Here is a 19,362-nt window from a genome sequence, read left to right on the forward strand (position 1 = left end):
AAGATAAAAGAAAGCAAAAAAAAAAAAAAAAGTGGGTTATCTAAATTGATGCTGGGATTTTCCAGTGAGAGAAAAATAATAGTTTTGTGATGAATGGTGCGTGTGGGATTTGTTGAGGCATTTCCATCCTCCACCATCTGATTGTCTCTTTTTTTTTTTTTTTTTTTTTTTTTGTTAAGTTCGGATTCAGCCTGAATCTTGCTGACTTGTTTTGTTTCTTTCTTCCAGCCAACATCCACTTTCAGCATACTGCTGAGCTCGTCAAGAACCTGGTGAAAGTCGGAGCCAACTACTCCATGCAGGTGTGCGGAAAAAAAAAGAGAGAAACACATCATGCAAATGTACATTCTGCGTCACAGCCATGGTGCAAAACGGTGCTGCAGAAACACACCGAGGTTTGTTGCCTGTGTGAAAGAACGAGCAGCGGATCGACGATCGGGGGTGAAAAACAAAAACATCGAAACGGAGCAAGGAGAGAAAAGTCTGTCTCCTTTATGACCTTTATGACCAGAAGGGTCACATCAAATTTACCGAGCGCCCAAAACTGCTTTAACCTGTAAAATGAGGCTGACAGCTTCTGACGTTCTGAAACAAAAACTGTGTCTCGTGTTGCGTTGAGGAAGTGTCCGTTACTTTTCGTGAGGGTGAACATTTCATGACATTTTCAGCGGCTCTTACCTAATTTTAGCGGATTCATCCTTCTTTTCCAGTATTTTTCAGACAGTTTGGACATTTTCAAATAATTTTTTTTTTTTTTTTTTTTTTTTTTTTTTTGCTGTTTCAGAAATTCACGAATTTTTAGCATTTTTTCCCCATTTCAGTTATTGTGCCTTTTTTAAAGCCTTTTTTCATCCAAAATATAAAAGTAGTTTTGAATATGACTCTTTGTGTTTGAATAGAGAAATGAAAAGATAGAATGTTGATTTATTTAGTGAAAGCTTCAGGGAGCCACAACAGAAGGGCCAAAGAGCCACATGTGGCCCCAGAGCCGCAGGTTGAACACTCCTGATCAGATTTCTATCAGGTTTCTGCTGCTTGAAAACTTTGGAATTGAGGGTTTAAACTCACAAGTTTAGTCTCCCAGTACGTATTTCGCAACAGTGAGTGTCAAGAATAGAAAAGACTTAGTAATTTAATAAATAGTATTATCTGAAATGTGTTTTTTTGAATTTCAAAAAGCTGGAAAAATATGATTGAAATCATTTCAATTAATAGAAAAAGCTCTCAGCTCGTCAGACGTCTCTTTAGCTCTCCGAGCCACAATGTGGATCTAATCAGTCTAATTGTGAACCCAGCAAGCTGAAGTGGATCCCACAAACAGAAACATATTTATTTCTACAATAATTGACCTTCTCTCGGTCAATGCAGCCTCTTTTTTTTGTGTTTCGAACAAAAACCCTCGTTTCAAATTAAAAACCTTTCTGTCGTATGAGTCCAAAAACAAACCTGATGAGAGTTGAAAACATCTTTATTAGAGATCCACTGATACCAACACCAGAGTCAGGTATACTCATAAAAGACCTTCGATACAGCCCAGGCAGCATTAAGTGAGAAGACGAGCGACGTGAGGGAAACAAGCAGCTGTGACTTTATTGAGCACAAAATGCCTGCAATCATTTGAAGGTGACAGTCGTTAACTTTCCTTCTCTCCACCAGATCTACCCAGACGAGGGTCACTTCCTGTCTCAGCAGAGCCGCCAGCACCTCTACGCCACGCTGACCAGCTTCTACAGGGAGTGTTTGAAGGAGGAGTTGCTACCGCTACCCGACGAGGAGGAGGAGGAGGAGGAGTAGGCGGGAGGCGCGGAGGATCAGACCTTTGGCAGAGCTTGAAGAATTTTGCTCAAATCCGTCAAGGCCTTTTGCGTTTGGACCAAGTGTTTAGCCAGATACGGACACCGGGATAGAGCTAATGCTCTTACAGTGTGTGAATGTGTGGATGTGTGTGTGTGTGTGGGTGTGTGTGTGTGTGTGTGTACAAATGTGTTGAAAAGACGTGAAGGACACGGCCGTGACACTCGCATTGCCGGGACACTGAGGCGGGAGCTGCCCTCCAGCATCCAGTCATTTCCGTTTCGGGACGTTCCGTTTTCTCGGCAAAGCACACAGCGGACCGCCTCCGTCTTTTGCAGGCACTCATCTACACGTAACCAAGTGCATGATTCTGTTTCCCCCTCCACCCCCTCCGCCCCCACCGCCCCCTCCCTCCCTCCGTCCCCCGCCGTGGCGGCGCCTGGGGAGCGGAGAACACAAGATCTCCGCCTTTTTCGGTCTCACGCCTCCTTTTGGTCGTCGTGTCGTCGCACAAGGAAACGCCGCAGTCGTCTGCGAAAAATGATTTTAGTCACGATCCGAGCGGGTCCCGAATAAGTGCAATTTCCCGCCGCGGCCCTCCACCGACCGCCACGACCCGCCCTGAAGTGGACACAGTCTCTAGAGGTCACACTTTGTTGTACAGGGGTCTTGTGTAGACATGTACAATGCCTTATGAGCTTCGACACACTGTAATATCACCTGCTGGCAGTCGTAGCCGTCCATTAGCAGCGTCATTGTTAACCGATGTCAACTCAGGTCCTCGAGACACGGCGTTGCAGTCACTTTTAGGAGCTCTCATGAAGACGTTTTGGATAACGATAAGTCAAACGGATATTGGCCATATAGTCGTTTCAGTTTCAAGCCACACTGCAAAACTTCTCCATCTTAATACGCAACCTGATTTTTGCAGCACAGGTAAAGCGAGCGAGTCTCCATGAAGGCGTGAGATCACGTTTGAGCGCGTCTCACCGAACAGCAGATGCAAGTCGGGAATAAAGAAAGCGGCTGTACTAGGATGGACAACTTTCCAGTGTCAGTAAGGTGTTTGCATGTCTACAGGGAATGTGTCAAGTGTTGCCACATTTTGTACAGTACAATACAAGCAGAGTGTGTACATAAATATATTTTTAAGATGTCAAATCTCATAGAAAGTTTAGTCTATGGGGATGGATTCATTTGACCTGGATGTCTTGTACTTTTCTTTTCCGATTTCCTTCCTTTCCAGCTGTTGATTTTCTTCTTAGGATTGGATTTTGTATTGCTTGTTCTTGTTCTTTTTTGCTGTTTAAAAAAAAAAAAAGTTGAGGGGGGGTGGGGCAGGGTTGAGGCTTCAGAATTATTGTGATTGTCCTCTAGTGATGATTATAAATAATAAAAATAAATTTTGAAAACGAAGAAGTGGACGGCGCTGATTTCTAAAGCGTGTGTAGCACTCAAGACACAAATCATCCACTTTTTGGTTGGACGGGATTGATTATTGGAGAGCTCTTCAGTCCCGTGTTTCATTTGTTTTTCTCACCTTAGGAGTCACATCAGAGAGACGAGGCAGTCCGTCAAGGCCTCGGGACGCCCAGGTGAATGATTTAGCGGGCCAGATCTGCTTATTTAGAGTCAAACACTGCCGGATCGACGCTGCATGTCCGCGCGCATTAATCACCGCCTGCACTCAGCAACCTGAATGACCAAGCAGATGTTAATTCTTAAGCGTGCCGGAGCTCAAGTGCGACGCTTCTTTCAGTGTTTTTTCAAAGCCTTTCACCCACAGTTAGATAATACTTCACTTATGCATTGTGTGTCCTGAAAAAGCTGAAAGAGTGAAGATGAATCCCAATGGATGGGAGTTTTAGAGTTTTAATCCAGTCTGTTTGAAACAGCTCGAAAAGAGACAACAAAATGCAAATAGAACAGACAACGGGCATTCCAGCAGTTCCAAACCCACTGATTTCCTCTATTTCCTTTTTACTTCAATGTAATATTTGTCCAATATGGTGGAGTGAATATTTCGCCGGAACACACTGCCATGACAAGAGGAGCAACTTTTGTTTGAGGCAAGAAGAAGGAAGTTGACGATGATGATGGTGATGAAGGAAGGAAGGAGGCAGAGCCGCTCTTTGGGAACTGCTGCCACTCTCCTCTCCTGCCAACACTGCCCCCATGGCTGAAGACACCGTGTACTACGCTGACTAAACTGTTTTTTCTGATGTGCATTTTATCATTTTTACTTTAAATGATGCTGTGTAAGTTTCCCTTTTTGTTAATTCTGTTCTACCATAACAACATTCTGCTGTCACAGAGAGACATCTAGTGGCACCCGATGGTATTTACCAGAATATTTCACACGAAAATCAAATGAACAATTGAAGAAGTTTGACTTCACAAAATGGAAAATCAACTCCAGATACCTCACGTCTTTAGTGAATACTGACTAAAATCTGCATAGATTTATTCATTTATCATTTTGCTCAAATATGAGCCCATAAACTGATCAAATACAAAACACATGAAATACAAAGATGATGAAGTTACTGAGACTTTTAGAAGTAGATTTGGTCCAGTAGGTAAAGCTGTACCGTCTGTCATGTGTGGACTGAAAAACATCCATCAGACACACAGTGTCCCTTCCATCTGGCTGCTCGGTGTGTAACATGAGCTTCAAAGAGACGCCACTCATATCGATCAGTGTCTGTGAGCGCCGGTACGGCAACCACAAGATTCCAGAAAGAGAATCCAGGTGGCCTTTTTTACCCGTTCTTCAGACGAGAAGGAACGACTTGACACGTTTCATCTGTAGATGTCTCATGATTCAGACCGGATGAAGTGAGTCTCGCCATCTTTGGAGAGATCTCAAACTCAACCTCACTCTGTGTGAGCTTAGAGGGGAGGGGAGGCAGCAGCTCAGTCGGTAGAGTGGCTCTCTCTCGGTTGCAGGTTCAATTCCCCAGCTCTCAGCAGGAGTAGGAGAATAATCACATATTTCCCACAGTTAATCAGGATTAATCGCATTTTGAATTACATTTTGACTTTCAAGAAAGTTTTAAGCCCATAATGTAAAGCATTTGTGTACCATGTGTCATGGACTTCTTTTATTTAATAGTGATTAACATATTAACATTGACAGCCCAGCCCTAATTTTTTTGCTTGTCTCAGTAAGTCAGTATTTAATTTGTTTATGTTCATCTTATTACATGTTGACATTTAAAAGCATAACATTTGAAAAAAATTTAAAGGCAATAAACACAAAGGCTGAAACTGCAAGCTGAAGAGATGAACAGTTTTTGTCATCATATTTTTTAATAATCTTTTTTTCTTTTTACTCTTTCTTAGTGATTTTTCCTACTTTAATGCTTTCAGATGTTCACAGCTGTTTCAGCTGTTATCACCATTTGAGCAGTTTTAGTCACTGTAGTTGATTTAATTGAGTCGCTTTCAGACGTGGAGCCATGTTGACCAACATTAAAAACAAAAACTAAAAAACGCTGTAGCTCTTTTAGGTTAGTTTAGCCTTTTTAGTTCTTTTAGTTGTTTCTGACTTTCAGCTCTTCCGGCTGTTGAACATCTTCATTCTCACTTTTGAGTTGTTTAATGTCATGTTGAAAAACTCCTGAACCATTCTGTTATTTAAAGGTTACACTCGTCGCCTCAAAGACAGAAGAGCGGCATCAAAACCCAGACCGAACTTGTTTATTTCCACGTGATTCTTCTTGAAAGCTGCAGGGAGCCATTAAAGAGCTGCAGGTTGCAGACTCTCGTCTTCTGGTGGAGGGAATTCAATCCAGGGATCGTTGTCAGAGGAGAAGAGGAAAACATTGATGAAAAAGGAAGAAAACGTGTTCTGTGTGGGTCTCGCTGCTCGTCTGCTCGCACCAGCAGCCTGTCAGCCTGTCACAGCCACTCAGGTTCGGCTTCGTTTGTTTTGTATGAAACGTGTGTCACTCTGGATTAAAGTTAATTTGTATGTTGTGGACCTGAAGCCACCGCTGGGCGAGATGTCCTCACATGTGCGCTTCTGCTGTCAATACTGCTGGAACTGTCGACTGAACACTAACTTCTGCATCACATGTGATTTAATCCTTTTGGTTTAATATCACATAATCACGTTACACGGCTGTCACTGTGGCTCAGCGTTACAATAACGCAAGATTCATTATCGAAGATAATCTTTCAACATTTAAACTGTCAAAGCACCATAAATGGATGGCTGGTAATTTCATATCACTTACTGCACCACTTGAGAAACTCGTATAGTCGATAATAAAAAGCCTTTATAGCTGTGCTGAGTGCATCAAATGTCCTGAGGGAACCTGAGGAACATCGAATTGTTCCTGCATTATTCCATACATGCAGCGGGACTGTTTGTCCAGTGTTTTCAGACTCTGGGTCTGTTGGAGATTCAAAGCACTCGATTCAACCGAATTTAATACTCAATCTGCAGAACCTGAATGCGATGTGTTTGAACAAGGAACCTTCTGGGGCTGTGATTACTCTCCTGCTGCAGTTCTCTCTTTCAGAACGTCCATCACTCCTTCCTCTTGGCTTCCTTTGTGAAGGTCACAGGAATCAGACCCAGCTTTTCAGACAGAATTAACACAGACATCGTCTCACTAATTTTTTACACCTACAGATGATGTTTCGTTAACAAACACTCCAGAATTCAATTACGTTTACTTTAACATGAGACTTTCAGTTTAGAACAGTTTAAAAGTTTTCGGCATCAAAGGCAGACAAGGATCATATTTACATCGTGTGCATTTCCTCCTCTCGAAGACTGAGAAGGCATGTGACCTCTTCACCTTCATCTTCATCTTCTGCACCTGTAAATTTCTCCGCTGTGAGATTAATAAAGTCTATTCTACTCTATTTTATTCTATTCCAGTCTGTCTGACCTCTTCAGCTGGACAGTGCTCTCGTTGGATAGCCTCCTTGCTTCTCATTTATTTATCATGTCTTCACGAAGCGACAAAATAAGCTGCATGACCTCAGATTTGTTGACGTTAGAGAAGTAATATTCAAAAAAGCTGTTCAACAGTCGCATTGACACAAATCCCACATATAGATAGAACTGATTTTTTTCCCCACACATGAATAAAGCCTGCACACACGTGTCTTTTTCCTTCTCACATTGTCTTAAAGTTGATCCGGTCTGTCATTGGAATCGGGTCACATTCCACTGACAGTGTAAACACTTTGGCTTCCCTCCTCATGTCTGATTGCCTTGTTGTGTGTCACCTGTGCCTGAGTGTGTGATTGTCTTCACCTGGTGGCAGGAGTGTATATATAGGACTTCAGCTTGTCTGTTTCCCTGGGTTCCTGTTTGGATTCTCCAACATCTCTTTGTGGATTCTTGTGGACTTTTCAGATTGCTGGGTATTAAGAGCGTCTGTTGCATCAACAGGGATGTCTTGGGTCCTCCTCAGAGCAGATACAGAATCAGTAAAATGGAACCATAAACACCATTACAAAAAAAAAAAAAAAAAAAACCTCCAAATGTTAAAATCTGAATTGGTTGACTTCCCTAAAGAAGAATTAGCCATCAGTAATAGTGCCTCCTTGAGTCAAATACAGTGAACTGTACAAAAACCATCTTTCCTTTTACAGTATTTATTCACCTATTGGGTCTCTGACAGGCCTCTTTAGGCCGTCGAGCCACACGTTTGACATCCTTGTTCTATATATTAACTCTACCATGTCTCCTGATGCATTTCTGTAGAGTAGCTCTGTGAAAAATGAATTGAAATGTTCATATTGTGGCCGTGCAGACTGCTAGCATCAGATCATATCTTCATTTAAAACTAAAATAATTCAATCATGCTCTTTTTCCTAAGCCCTGTGTGCATTCTAAAATCAATCAGCTCTCCACTAATTTCCCTGACGTCCTGTTCTCTGCTCGATATTGACTTCAGCTTCCCTCCTTGCTCCATCTGGAGAACAATTTAAGTGCTGGGCGCTGCGATGAGCTCTAAGTAGCAGTAGTATTGATTAGAGGAGTGGTTGAGGCGTGGCACTGCTCCCGAACAAGTTAACTTCATATATTTAACAATTCCCTCCGAGCATCATCGCAGCATCACGACTTAAATGAGTCGAGACAATACATTATGTGTGTTTAAGGAATCAGTGGAGTAAACAGAGGCAGAGGTCGGGAGTTCGAACTGTTTAATTTGGTGTAGAAAGTTCTTGAAGTACAATCGTCACTGACGTAGGACAGGATATACTGTACAGTGGTGATGAATGGATGAGATGCAGTCTGACAGGTGAGAAGGTGAGCAGCAGAGAATCTAACAGTGTTTCATCGGTTCGGGACTGAGGGACGGTTACTGAAACATAGAGCTCATTTTTATAACTGGTAGCAAACGAATGTATTGACAAATCAACCTTAAAGAGTGTTTTGTCTCCATTTAATGTCACGAATTGTGTAGAATCCAGGTTTCTTCCTGGGAGTTTCATGTCCGCCATCTCCTGTCTTTCTCTGTGGAATTTCTGCATTGACTTGACATAAACAATACGATGGTTCACTCCAGGTTATATGGTGTGTGGTTGTTATTAGAAAACATAAAGAGTTATTGATTTTGATGCTTCTTTTCTCTACATTATGGTACCGAGCATGCATGCTGCTCCGTCATAAAGCCAGTCAAATAACTGATTCATAAAGCTAACGGGTACAAGTATAATTCCGACTGTGGCTGAGGTAGTAGAGCGGCTCGTCGTTCTCCGTCTCTCACCTCGTCCTGTCCTTTTGAAAAGGACTCAGGAAAGACACTGCAGCCCCGGGTCTCTTCCAGTGGTCTCACTGGTGTGGGTGCAATGATTGACTGAACGTGTGAAGCATGTTGACCCAATTAGAAAATGTGCTACATAAATACGAGATCTATAACTTTGAATTCAGTAGTATGCCTGATTCATTTAGCCACAGCATGTTATTTTTTTCCCCAAAATCTCAACCAGAAATGATCTCTCTGCTAATTGCAAAACCAAAATGAAGCAGATTTTTCTTTGACTTGATATCAGATCAGCTTTGATGAAAACAGAATGTGTGTGATTTCCACTGCTGAACTGGAAGTCGCTGTATCAGAATGGAATGTTTTATGGGGCAAAGAGCTATCCCGGAGTCTTCGTACAAAGTGCTGTTTACCTGGAATCATGTGGACCAAAGAAGTTCTGAGAGTTATTATTCTGAGCTTCCTCCAGAAAATTCCTCAGATTGCATTTCTTTGGGATAAATCGATGTGTTTTGTGCTCTGAGGTGTTTAACGATCACCACTTCCTGCAACGCTACATCCAAATTGAGAATTTTTCTCAACATCTATATTAATAATATGTCTTCTGTCACTCCGTTCAGAGCCGCGCACTCTGTGAATTCCACGTTCATTTCAACATACTGAAGTATAAATCATTGATGTTTACAGCGTTTGAATCGTGCATGTCCGTTTTTATGCGTACGTAGAGAATAAATAAGGGTGAAACAAATAGCTGCAAACTACCGATTTCAGCTTCCTGTGTCTTGAATATGAACGTGTTGGACAACATGTAGGTCATCTGTGGAAGAATCCCTTCAAGTTTCCAGACAGTGATCAATAAAGACGATCCCCATCTGTAGACGTAAAAGCTCCCATCACTTTATGACTGACATTTATCAGTGCCGGTCATATCTGGATGTTTACTTCAGTCTCAGAACTCCTAAAGTCCCACAGCGCCCCCCAATGGGAGACATGTCCAACACTTTTAAACTTCTTGGTGAAAACTAGACAACGGCTCTTTTTCAGGTCACACTTTGGGATGATGACATTGTGTCAGGTTACTTTTCTGAGATCAGCACACTGAGCTGCTACAAACAGAGGATTGCTCTCCGTGTGCATGTGTGTGTAGATTCATTACAGAAACAACAAACAGCACCACCTCATGGCCTGGCATGCTAACTACACCAGGGAAACAGACGTCAGTTCAAAATGTTGCCGTATAAATGCGAAACTCTTCTGAAATGAAAACAAAAGGATGCGTTTTCACCTGAAACATCACGTAAATGGGTTCTAAACCAGTGTTTCCTATAATGAAGGTAACCATGAAGGCCTGACACACCTTGGATCCTAATTAAATGCATGCTAGTTTAATAAAAAAGCAAGAGAAGAAAGCATCAACAAGATATTTTTTTTTTCTCTGAAAGCGTTCACATTGATGGTTTTGTCTGCAGATGGAAGCAGACTTCAAATACAGATTCGATCATGTTATGTTCTTGCATTGCTATGAAAACTGTTTGGGTTAGTAGTGCTGAAAGATGAGGGTTATGAGGTTAAAGGCACCTGCAGGAACTGTTTAATGATGCGACCTCTCTGAAGCGACTGACATCGACCGGCGGGTTGGATCTGTTGGTGGTAAATATGGATTCACAGTAGATTATAGCTGAAGTTAGGTTCTAAAATGGAAAAATACAAGTTTCTTTGATTCCCTGACGTTTGTACTCTGTACATGGCGCAAACACTCCAAACAGTTATTCTCATCTAAAGCGTCAGATCACGGCAGCGTATCCTATCCCATCCTGTCAATGACAGCTTTGACACGGCAGTCCAGAGATCACCGCTCTGAGTCGGCTATTCACAACGCAACACCACCTATCTTACACACCGCGGTTCTGGAGGATTTTTCGCTAATGCTATAACAAGAGGGCGGCCCTTCACCTCCGACACGGCCTCTCTCCTGGTTGGCTCATGACAGCAGTTGCTACAGTACACACTTTACAAAGGAACGTCTCTCCACGGGAGCGGCGGCCGGCTATTCGTCTTCTTTAGCCGGCTTGTCAACCGGTGGCTCCTCCTCGAAGCAGCGCCTGAAGAAGGTCAGCAGCGAGGTTAACATGTAGCTGCGGCTCTTGGCGGAGGCCAGGTCGTGTCCTTCATCTGGGAAAATCTATACAGGGGAAAAAAAAAAGAAGATAGAACATACGATGTTTTATTTGTTCATCCCTCCTGTTTGAATGATAAATCTGTTTGCTGGCCGGCTGATGTAACCCGGGTTTGACTTTGGTCCTTTAACAAAGTGGTATAAATGCATCCTTAAACAGAACGGTCACCATCATGTCTGCAATATCAATAAATCATGCATATGTGCAAAGAAAAAGAGTCACCTGGAGGGTGTAGTTCACTTTGGAGGCTGACAGCAGCTTCACCAGCTCAGCCGAATGCTGGAAATGAACCGTCGCTGTGCAGGAAGTAAAAGAAAAAAAAAACAAACAACGTGTGCATTCTGGCAGCGACTTCAAAATGACACTTAAACATCGTACAAATGAAGGAAATGAGGATTCAGATCATTAAAACAGAAGCAGAGGCTGAGAGAGAGAGACAGCACCTCAACCGTACAATTCATCAACGCTCTATAGATGGTTAGCTTTCAAATTTGTTGGAAAACGTTGAATCACCGGGCACTTCAGTCATATTTGGCAGCCTCTGTTCCACACACACACACACACACACATACACACACACACCTGCTTCATCGTGAGCACTTATATCCATACTCACCATCTGCTGTGCCGTGCATGATGAGGAAGCTGAGAGGACCCGGCGCTGTGATGTTACTGAGCAGACTGGAAACCTGCCAGAGACGGAGAGCGTTCAGAGTCTTAACGGCTCCGCGTTTACGTCTAATGCACCAGGAATTACCGCTAACTCCACAGACACCTCGAAAACCTGTGATCCGACATTCAGAGCGACGCAAAAATATCAGCAGGGAGGAACAGAAGCCTGCAGCATAATTACATCCCTCTCAGTGCTTTATGTACTCACGTTCAGTTTTTGTCTTTTAAAATATGTTTTTCTCTGTTATTTTTATTTTTATCAAGTCTGAAGCAAACTGGGTCACTGAGTCAAGTCCACTGCATCGGGTTGTAGCAGTTCAGTGTCTTGGTTTTGACTTTATCGCTGCGTTTCAGAGATCTGGGTCACGTCTGCCTGTGCTCGTCTTTTGCCTGCTTTGGTTCGGTTTTCCCTCCAGATTATCGAGTTTATGCCCGTTTGGAATGATGTCTGGCCGGACCTTGCCTTCATGTATCTTCATTGAACAGTCAAAGTAAATTCTAATTCTGTGCAACAGCCTGTTGTGCTTTAGCTTTGGAGCTTTGATGAACACGTCGAGAGCTTCTACATGGACTCTCAGATCAAGTCGCTTCTTCTTTCTTCTTTCTTTTTTCCTCAACTTGTTTATTCCAGACTTGGACTATAAAGTCATCCAATTTTTCCTAAATCATTTTGTGCTCTTCATCAGCTCCTCAGTTCTGCAATGTGTGTAACAAGTACTAGTTTAGAGAGATGAAATGAAACAGTTTTTGGTTGTTTTGGATTTTTTCAGTGACGGGATCTGATAGTTAAGTGATCGATGACACACAGGCTTAGAGGCCGTCTATTGAATGTGAGCTAGCTTCAGGTTTAATTGATCTTATGGTCAGAGGTTTTAACACCTGTGTAAGATCAGGTTTGAAATCCCAGGTTTCTGGAAAGTTGTGAGAAAAAGTGCATGGACGACAGAAAAGGTTTACTAAATCGACCATACAGACTAAATTCATTGTGAAGAAACCAGAAAACAACAATAATATTAAATATACCTTTGGGATTGTTTAAACGTAGAAAACAGAGTATGTGTAACAAATATACTACTGTTCAGCTATTAAGCAAGCTTCTTCCTGTATGCTGCCACATGTTCAGATCAAATTGGGAAATCATGGCAGTGCGTCCTTGGCAGGGAACGGACAGGCAGCGACCGAACGGCACTTTCAAAGGTCCTTCAAGCTCCTTGCTGGAAGCCAATTATCACATCAGCTCTCCATAAATGAGCTTTCCTAATGGAACAGCCTGACAGAAGATCATTCTTCTTTACCCCCGATAGTGGAGCCCCGACCGCCAAACAAGGAGCAAACGACATGGAGCATCCTGAACGCGCTCCAGTCGGTCACAGGAAGACATTTATGACTGGAGTGTTCGTCTGCTGAAGAGCAGTCCCAGTCTGACCCAAACAGGATGGACGTAGGTTAACGAGGCGAGGCTGCCACTTCCAGCACCACATCAACCCGACTCGTAACACCGCACGTCTCTCAGTGTGAGAAAAGAAGGTTTTTAAATCAAATCTGTGGCAGAGAACAGGTGTGAATCCATCCTGGAGCCGCTGTGTGACAGTGATAATTGTGATCACTGTGAGGGAGAGTAGTGTGAATAGAAGCAGAAATACACACAAAAGGTCTCCCTACACACACTGAGACTTATTCATGAATGAAGTAAAGTTAATTAGAACATAAATGATCATTAAAATGCAACAAAAACAGCGGTTTGCATGTTTTTCTTGTTTCACACAAACACCCTGGAGCACATGTTGTTGTTGTTGTTTTTAATTGCAGATTAAGGTTGAAACTTTACAACAAACTTTATGAAATATAATAAAACATAAACTTACCAGAGAAGTCAAATGGCTAAACTGTTACTCATAATTAAATTATTGTATGATGAATATAACTGCTATATAATTATTCATACTATCAGTGAAGAATGAATTAAATAAGGGATGCAAAAACTGCGGTGATTTACTTAAAAGCATTGACTGAAATTCATGAAAAAATTCTCACCCTATTAAAATAGCTGTATTCCTCACATGAATACTGATTAATATGAAAGTTCATTGGAGTTTATTATTAAAAGTGCACAGAGACCTGTGAGCGTTCTGTGATCTGCACTTTAATCTGATTTATCAGAAACAACATGTTAATATTACATCAAAATGCAGCAAGTTATGGATGCTTTCAGAGATTTTAATGTCTATTTAACTGCAGTATTGATTATTTTGGCACGAATAAAGTCTGAAAAAAATCAAATTGGAAATGAAGAAACAAAGTCTGTCTTTTTAGACAGCAAACATGTGACATATAATACCTTCAATTTGTGTTTTCTTGCTATTGATGTCATCAGGAAGACAGAAACTCATCCAAACTGACATCCTTTAATTAGTTATGATTGTTATGTTAGCGTTAAACTGACAGGAAGTGGAAATAATCAACTGAGATCCAAACTGCTGTGTTCAGTAGTCACTGTGAATCCTGCAGCCAAAACATGAGCAGATCACAGAAATTCACTTCAGTTTGATGAAGACGTCCGATCAGAGGCAGGAAATCATGATCTGTAAAAAATGCATTTACAATATAAAAGTAAAACCACAATCGAAGATTTAAATACAAATGAAAAAGAAATTCAGTGATTTTTTTTTTCTCTTGGAAATATTGCCAGCACTTCTGGAGACACTTTTAAAACAGAACTAGGACTAAGTAATTTGATTTTATTTATTTATTGCTAGCATGCACAAAAAGGAAAACGAAACGAAATTATTTGTGTTTGCACCTTGTTGTGCACCTGTGGAATATTTTGACATTTCCATATTTGTGCATTTACAAACCCTGAGCAACCAAATGAAGACATTTACACATAAATCTGATAATATATTAACACTATAAAACCATTTATCAATTTGATTTGGGGGCTGAGCGCTGTGTAGCAGCTAATGACGCATCGTTTCTACACTGACAGCTGCCATGTAATCATGCAGTCAGCTGAGACGGCTTGTCCAACGTAGCAACAGTAACTAAGGATGGGCGGGGCTTAGCCAAAGGTCAGTTCCTACTTTACCTTTACTTCTATAAGTTGCCATCAAAAAGAGATGATCGATCTTATTCATTTCATTTGTTCGTGGTCTTAATGTAATGGCTGATCAGTGTATCTGGTAATAAGTTGCAGTGCAGTGACTTTTTTCATTTGAAGTTTGTTTGCTTCAAGTTATCAGAAGTCAGATGGGCAGATATGGGCTTTTTTTAAGAAAAATAAATGAACCATGGCTGACAGCACTGGCGGACTGGGACGACTGAGTCACGCTTGTTGTTTCTCAGTTTCTAACTTTTCCGGCTCCCGCTGTTTTCCCCCCCACTTCACATACAGTCTGAAAAATGAGCATTCACTGAAGTTCCACTTGAAGGGAACAATCAGAAATCTGAGAAACCTTTTTGAAAAGCCAACTGAACTCCAGTCACACCTGATATTTCTGATCCTCTTTCACAGGGAAGCCGAAGTATTTCTCCGCCAGCGCCGACCCTTTATCGGGAGAAAAGAGATGGAAAGGTTAGTGGGGAGATACCGAACAGGAGCAGCATTGTTGCTTTCTTTCACACACTGTTGATCCTCTCAGTTCTTTGTGGCTGCTCCTCTTAACGCCACTTACTCTGAACCCTCGGAAGATCACTTTCTATCACTGGAACTTGAAAAACAGTCTACTTCTGCAAAACAGACCTAATTCCTGAAGCTGGACTCATTGGTTCAACCTTGGATGGTCATGTTTGACTGCGAGCGTCGCTCGTCTCACCGTAGAGCTTCCAGTTAGTGACTGGAGCCACAGCGACGCCGCACTGGAACACGGAGTTATGGGAGAGGAGCAGAACTGTGGACAGGAAGCCTCCGTACGCCTGCAGGAAGACACCGGATGAAAACAGTGAATTAAAAAAATACGAGAAAACACTGCTTTATCTCATGAGTCCAGTAGCTCTGAGGCCTTGTTACCTTTCCATAGACTCCAACTCTCTTTCCATCGATGTAAGGCAGCCTGACCAGGTACCTGGAAGTAAAACCTCAGTCATCCATCTGCAAATGTTTCAACACGATCTGAGCAGTTTTAAGGTGCTTTAAAGCTAAAGATGCTTCAGCCAATTAGAAGTTTTCAAGCAAGAAAGTAATGAAGCTCTCATGAGTTGCATCAGTTGAGTCTCTAAGTTCTCAGATGGAGGCTGGGTGTGTTTCAACACAGAGAGTTTGAAAACCAACACATTCATGGACAGAAAACTGAAGGTCTTTCAGTTTTACAAGGTCTTGAACTGAATGGAAGACAAGAGGACAAGCTGGTTGAATTCTATAAAGAAAAAGCTCTATAGATCCCAGGTACAAGCTGAATATTGTCTGATATTATCAGCAGTCAAGGTGTCTGTCTTTGTTCTTCTTTTCTATTTTACTGAAGTTACACATGAGTACATCCTTTATCTCACACAGACTGACGTGTGGTGAACAGAGTTTCATTCTAATCACATAAATGGTTTGAAATTGTGCTTCACTGCAGGTTACAGTAGCTCGTCCTCCATAATGAAAAGTAACGGCGTGCAGAGGTTCTTTGTTGTAAAAACTTTCAGGGATGTTTTTTTCTCTTTTTCTCAGATCACAGAGTCGTATTCTTGCTGCAGGTGTCTGAAGCTACTTCATTCTCCTCCTGAGAATCCAACAATTTTAAGACTTATTTCAACATTTAAATTCCTCACTGACCACTACACTTGTGTAAACCATTTACAGAGAGAAAGTATTTACTGGACCGCGGCGATCTGGTCCTGAGCGTCGACGGTCCCCAGCCTCTGGTGGACCTCGTGCAGGATCCTCTGGCCCTGGAAGCCGCTGCCTCGGCCGTCCAGACGGGCCACGATCACGCTGTCCGAGCTGACCAGCACCGATTCCCAGCCCAGCGAGAAGCGGTCGCTCACGGCCTGACCACCGGGGGCGCTGTCACTGCAGGACGGGGAGACGGGCAGTTCAAAAATGCAAGGCTTCTAAATCTAACAGTACTAAACTAAACGGTAGACTGTTTCCTAATGTACTAAAGCACAGATAAACATTCAGAGTAAATTCAATTAAGCTTTTACTCTTATCTTACTGTTCCTGCCCACTGAAGAACAACTTGAGTTCTGTATTGAAATCATTCGACACCCCTGATCGAGTTCAAGCCACAACTTCTGAGCTTTATCTTTCAATGAATTCAACATGAACAAAGATTAAACACAAATAACTGTAAATGAAACACGATAAGAGAGTGAACTGGACTGAAGCCACATACAGAACCAGTAAGAGTGGATACTCTTTGGTTTCATCAAAGTTGATTGGGATGATTAACTCCATCCGAAGTGCTGCAAACAAGAACAAAAATGGAAAGAAAAAGACTTTAAGTTCAGTTGAGTCATGTTAGATTAGATCTAGATGAATGTCCGATGAGGAATATTCCTCTCAGTCATTGATAGATTCAGCTTCATGGTGTCTCGTTTCATTTTGTGCCTGTTGGGGCTCAGCTTTCCATCCACTCGAACGCAGAAGCATGAAATTTAGGGCTCTTTCTCCAGGATCTGCGTAGATCAGAGCCAGTGTTCCGTCCAGCTGTCCATGACTGTGACATTGTGGAATCACTGTATTTATTTATTGATCCATTATGCAGTCGGCATCATCGACTTTTGCTGAAATCATACAGTCTGAAGCTGCCTCAAGAGGTTTTTTTGATTAAATTCTAAACACACAATGACCTCCATGATGAGCAAAAAAAAAAAAAAAAAACGCTGTGATTTTGTTTCCTTTTAGCTTTTGATAGCGGTTTCACCATCTGACCGCCTAAAAGGCCTTAAATGTGATTCACATATCCTCTAATAGTGAACACAGATTAGGGAAGAGGAGCCATATGGCGAGCCGTCCCCTCAAATTGAGACAATGTACGGCTGTGCTTTTGATTCCGGGCCTGTTTGATAATCGCGAAGCAAAGCTCTGCACCTGTTCGTCCGCTGTGTGTTTATCCTGCAAACATGTCCAATCCACGCAGACGGAATCGACAACGGCCACCGCCATCGGCGCAATCAATCACAGCCCTGAAGGAGTCATGAGACCGTCGACTGACTAATCATGTGTAAGCATGACCACCTGGACTTTTAGGGACTTCTGATCGTCACACAGATCTGTTCGTCGTAGTTTTTGTTCCACTGTAGACGCGCTGGATGAATGAGTGACAGTCAGCATGAAGCTTGATGTAAATACAGTGATGGTGGTGGAGGGTTGTTCAACAACCTCTTACCAAGGTTGTTGACTTGTACGATCCTTCTGTCCCACTTGGGAACTGTCCTGTTGATCAATGCTTGTCTTAATTCCGCGTTTCTGTCCAGAGTCTTGTGCTCTGCGGGATGAAATGATGAGACGATTTAGATCGGATGAGTCCAGCATAAAGCATCAACTCTGAATACTTCAGTCTGAAATGCGTCACCACACCACATGCAGATCTACTGAAGATGACACATTAGTATATATTAATGTCCTCGGCCGTCAGTCACAATCAAAAATAGCTTCTCAAATAAAGTTTCATTCATGTTTTGGATGTCTCTGTTAAACCTTGATGACACAAATTTTCAGCACAATTTTACACACATGGTGATAGTGTAACAGAGTGTAACTGGAGGTCCTGGTGACGTTGATACCCGAGGTCAAAATTAGGTAAAAAAGGCGTCATCGTGCGTTACATTCTGTACCTTGTGGGTACCCTGCTGGGACGTCCAACAATGACCTTAAAAAGACGTTGATTCAACGTCTTTTTGCGCAGCGGGAAATGTCTTATTTAATTGAATGTTTTCTGTGCAAACGTATTTGGCTGTGCTGTTGGTTTCCTGCCAATAACACATTTCAGGGACAGTTGTGTGAAATTTCATGTTTTCCTCTCAGTTCACTTCTTGCAGGACTGTTTTTGTTTTTTCGTTGCATTGCAGCAGCCATGCAGGAATAGTGTTGTAACATTTGAAATGGTTTATGTTTCTATTGAGGAATTCCTGGCTCCTGGACTCATGGGACATGCTTAATTTTCTCAGAAGTGATGAATGGGGAAATTGCATTGGGTTGCAGCAGATGGTGGAACGGAGGTTAACTCGGACGTGATGTCTGACTTTGCCTTTTTATTTGTTTTCACTTTAAGCGCTTTTCCTCTGAAAGCCGCCGTGGCCTCTGGCGTACGACCGCCGTAAAAACAGCTGCTCCCACAGCCGCTGAGGAGAGGAAGCAATTCCGGCCTTCTGCCGCGGCTCCTTTTCCAAACTGTCGCCACCTTTTTTAATCCCCGACAGAGGTCGACTCGGTCCGAACGTCGTGAGTTCTGTCTGTGACCCGGCCGCAGGAGTCACGACACTCTGCACGCACTGCGGCTTGGCCAGATGTTCTACTGTAAATGAAAATGCTAATGCTAATGACCGCCTGTCGTGTGTGCGAGGGGGGAGGAGGAGGATCTGCTGCAGACTCTCCCAGTGCTGCTTGGAGGGACTCTGATGGACACTCAACAACTTACTAAACACTTAAAGCTCAACTTAACGGCATCTTTATGTCTTTTTATTGTGTACAGTCTATAAGGCAAACCTCTGCTTTTCACTTAGTGACTTAATCTGTGCAACTTCAAGTGCAAACAGAGGATGACTCATCCATGCCCTTTCCCACAATCCATCTGGGCCTCCACATCAGCACACGAAACCTGATGCAAGTCAGCGAAAGAGCCCAAACAGAGAACTTACCAGACATGTAATTCAGTTTGTGAAGTGTAGTTTGAGGCATTCCGGGACCTAGAGGAAAGTTTTTACAAGTTTAGATCAGAAAACTTCACTCTGTTGTTTATCCTCAGCGTTACATCTTGTAGAGTTTTACTCTGCAGTTCAACCATCTCAGACAGAAGCTGCACAGAACTGTCTTGCGTTGACAGAAATTCCTTGAGGCC

General features: G+C 42.4%; 2 protein-coding genes across 3 annotated transcripts in view; one reads left to right on the forward strand and one right to left on the reverse strand.

The window, feature by feature from the left end:
- The window catches only part of dpp10 (dipeptidyl peptidase like 10), a 249,493-nt gene extending 246,287 nt beyond the window's left edge, over positions 1–3,206 (forward strand). For both annotated transcript variants that reach the window (XM_030111148.1, XM_030111149.1), the window contains exons 25-26: positions 229–302; positions 1,657–3,206. In XM_030111148.1, the coding sequence (XP_029967008.1) occupies positions 229–302; positions 1,657–1,794 (212 nt within the window). In that variant the 3' untranslated portion in view covers positions 1,795–3,206. The remainder of the gene's footprint in view (positions 1–228; positions 303–1,656) is intronic.
- A 7,369-nt stretch (positions 3,207–10,575) lies between these two features.
- Positions 10,576–19,362, reverse strand: part of LOC115403651 (inactive dipeptidyl peptidase 10) — a 156,560-nt gene continuing 147,773 nt past the window's right edge. The window contains exons 17-26 of the mRNA XM_030112626.1: positions 19,163–19,210; positions 17,692–17,790; positions 16,696–16,765; positions 16,176–16,370; positions 15,384–15,438; positions 15,190–15,289; positions 14,863–14,921; positions 11,322–11,394; positions 10,928–11,001; positions 10,576–10,710 (exon numbers count right to left, since the gene is read on the reverse strand). Coding sequence (XP_029968486.1) covers positions 10,576–10,710; positions 10,928–11,001; positions 11,322–11,394; positions 14,863–14,921; positions 15,190–15,289; positions 15,384–15,438; positions 16,176–16,370; positions 16,696–16,765; positions 17,692–17,790; positions 19,163–19,210 — 908 coding nt within the window. The remainder of the gene's footprint in view (positions 10,711–10,927; positions 11,002–11,321; positions 11,395–14,862; positions 14,922–15,189; positions 15,290–15,383; positions 15,439–16,175; positions 16,371–16,695; positions 16,766–17,691; positions 17,791–19,162; positions 19,211–19,362) is intronic.

The sequence above is a fragment of the Salarias fasciatus genome, chromosome 16 (genome assembly GCF_902148845.1).
Source record: "Salarias fasciatus chromosome 16, fSalaFa1.1, whole genome shotgun sequence".
In the NCBI taxonomy this organism is placed as follows: domain Eukaryota; kingdom Metazoa; phylum Chordata; class Actinopteri; order Blenniiformes; family Blenniidae; genus Salarias; species Salarias fasciatus.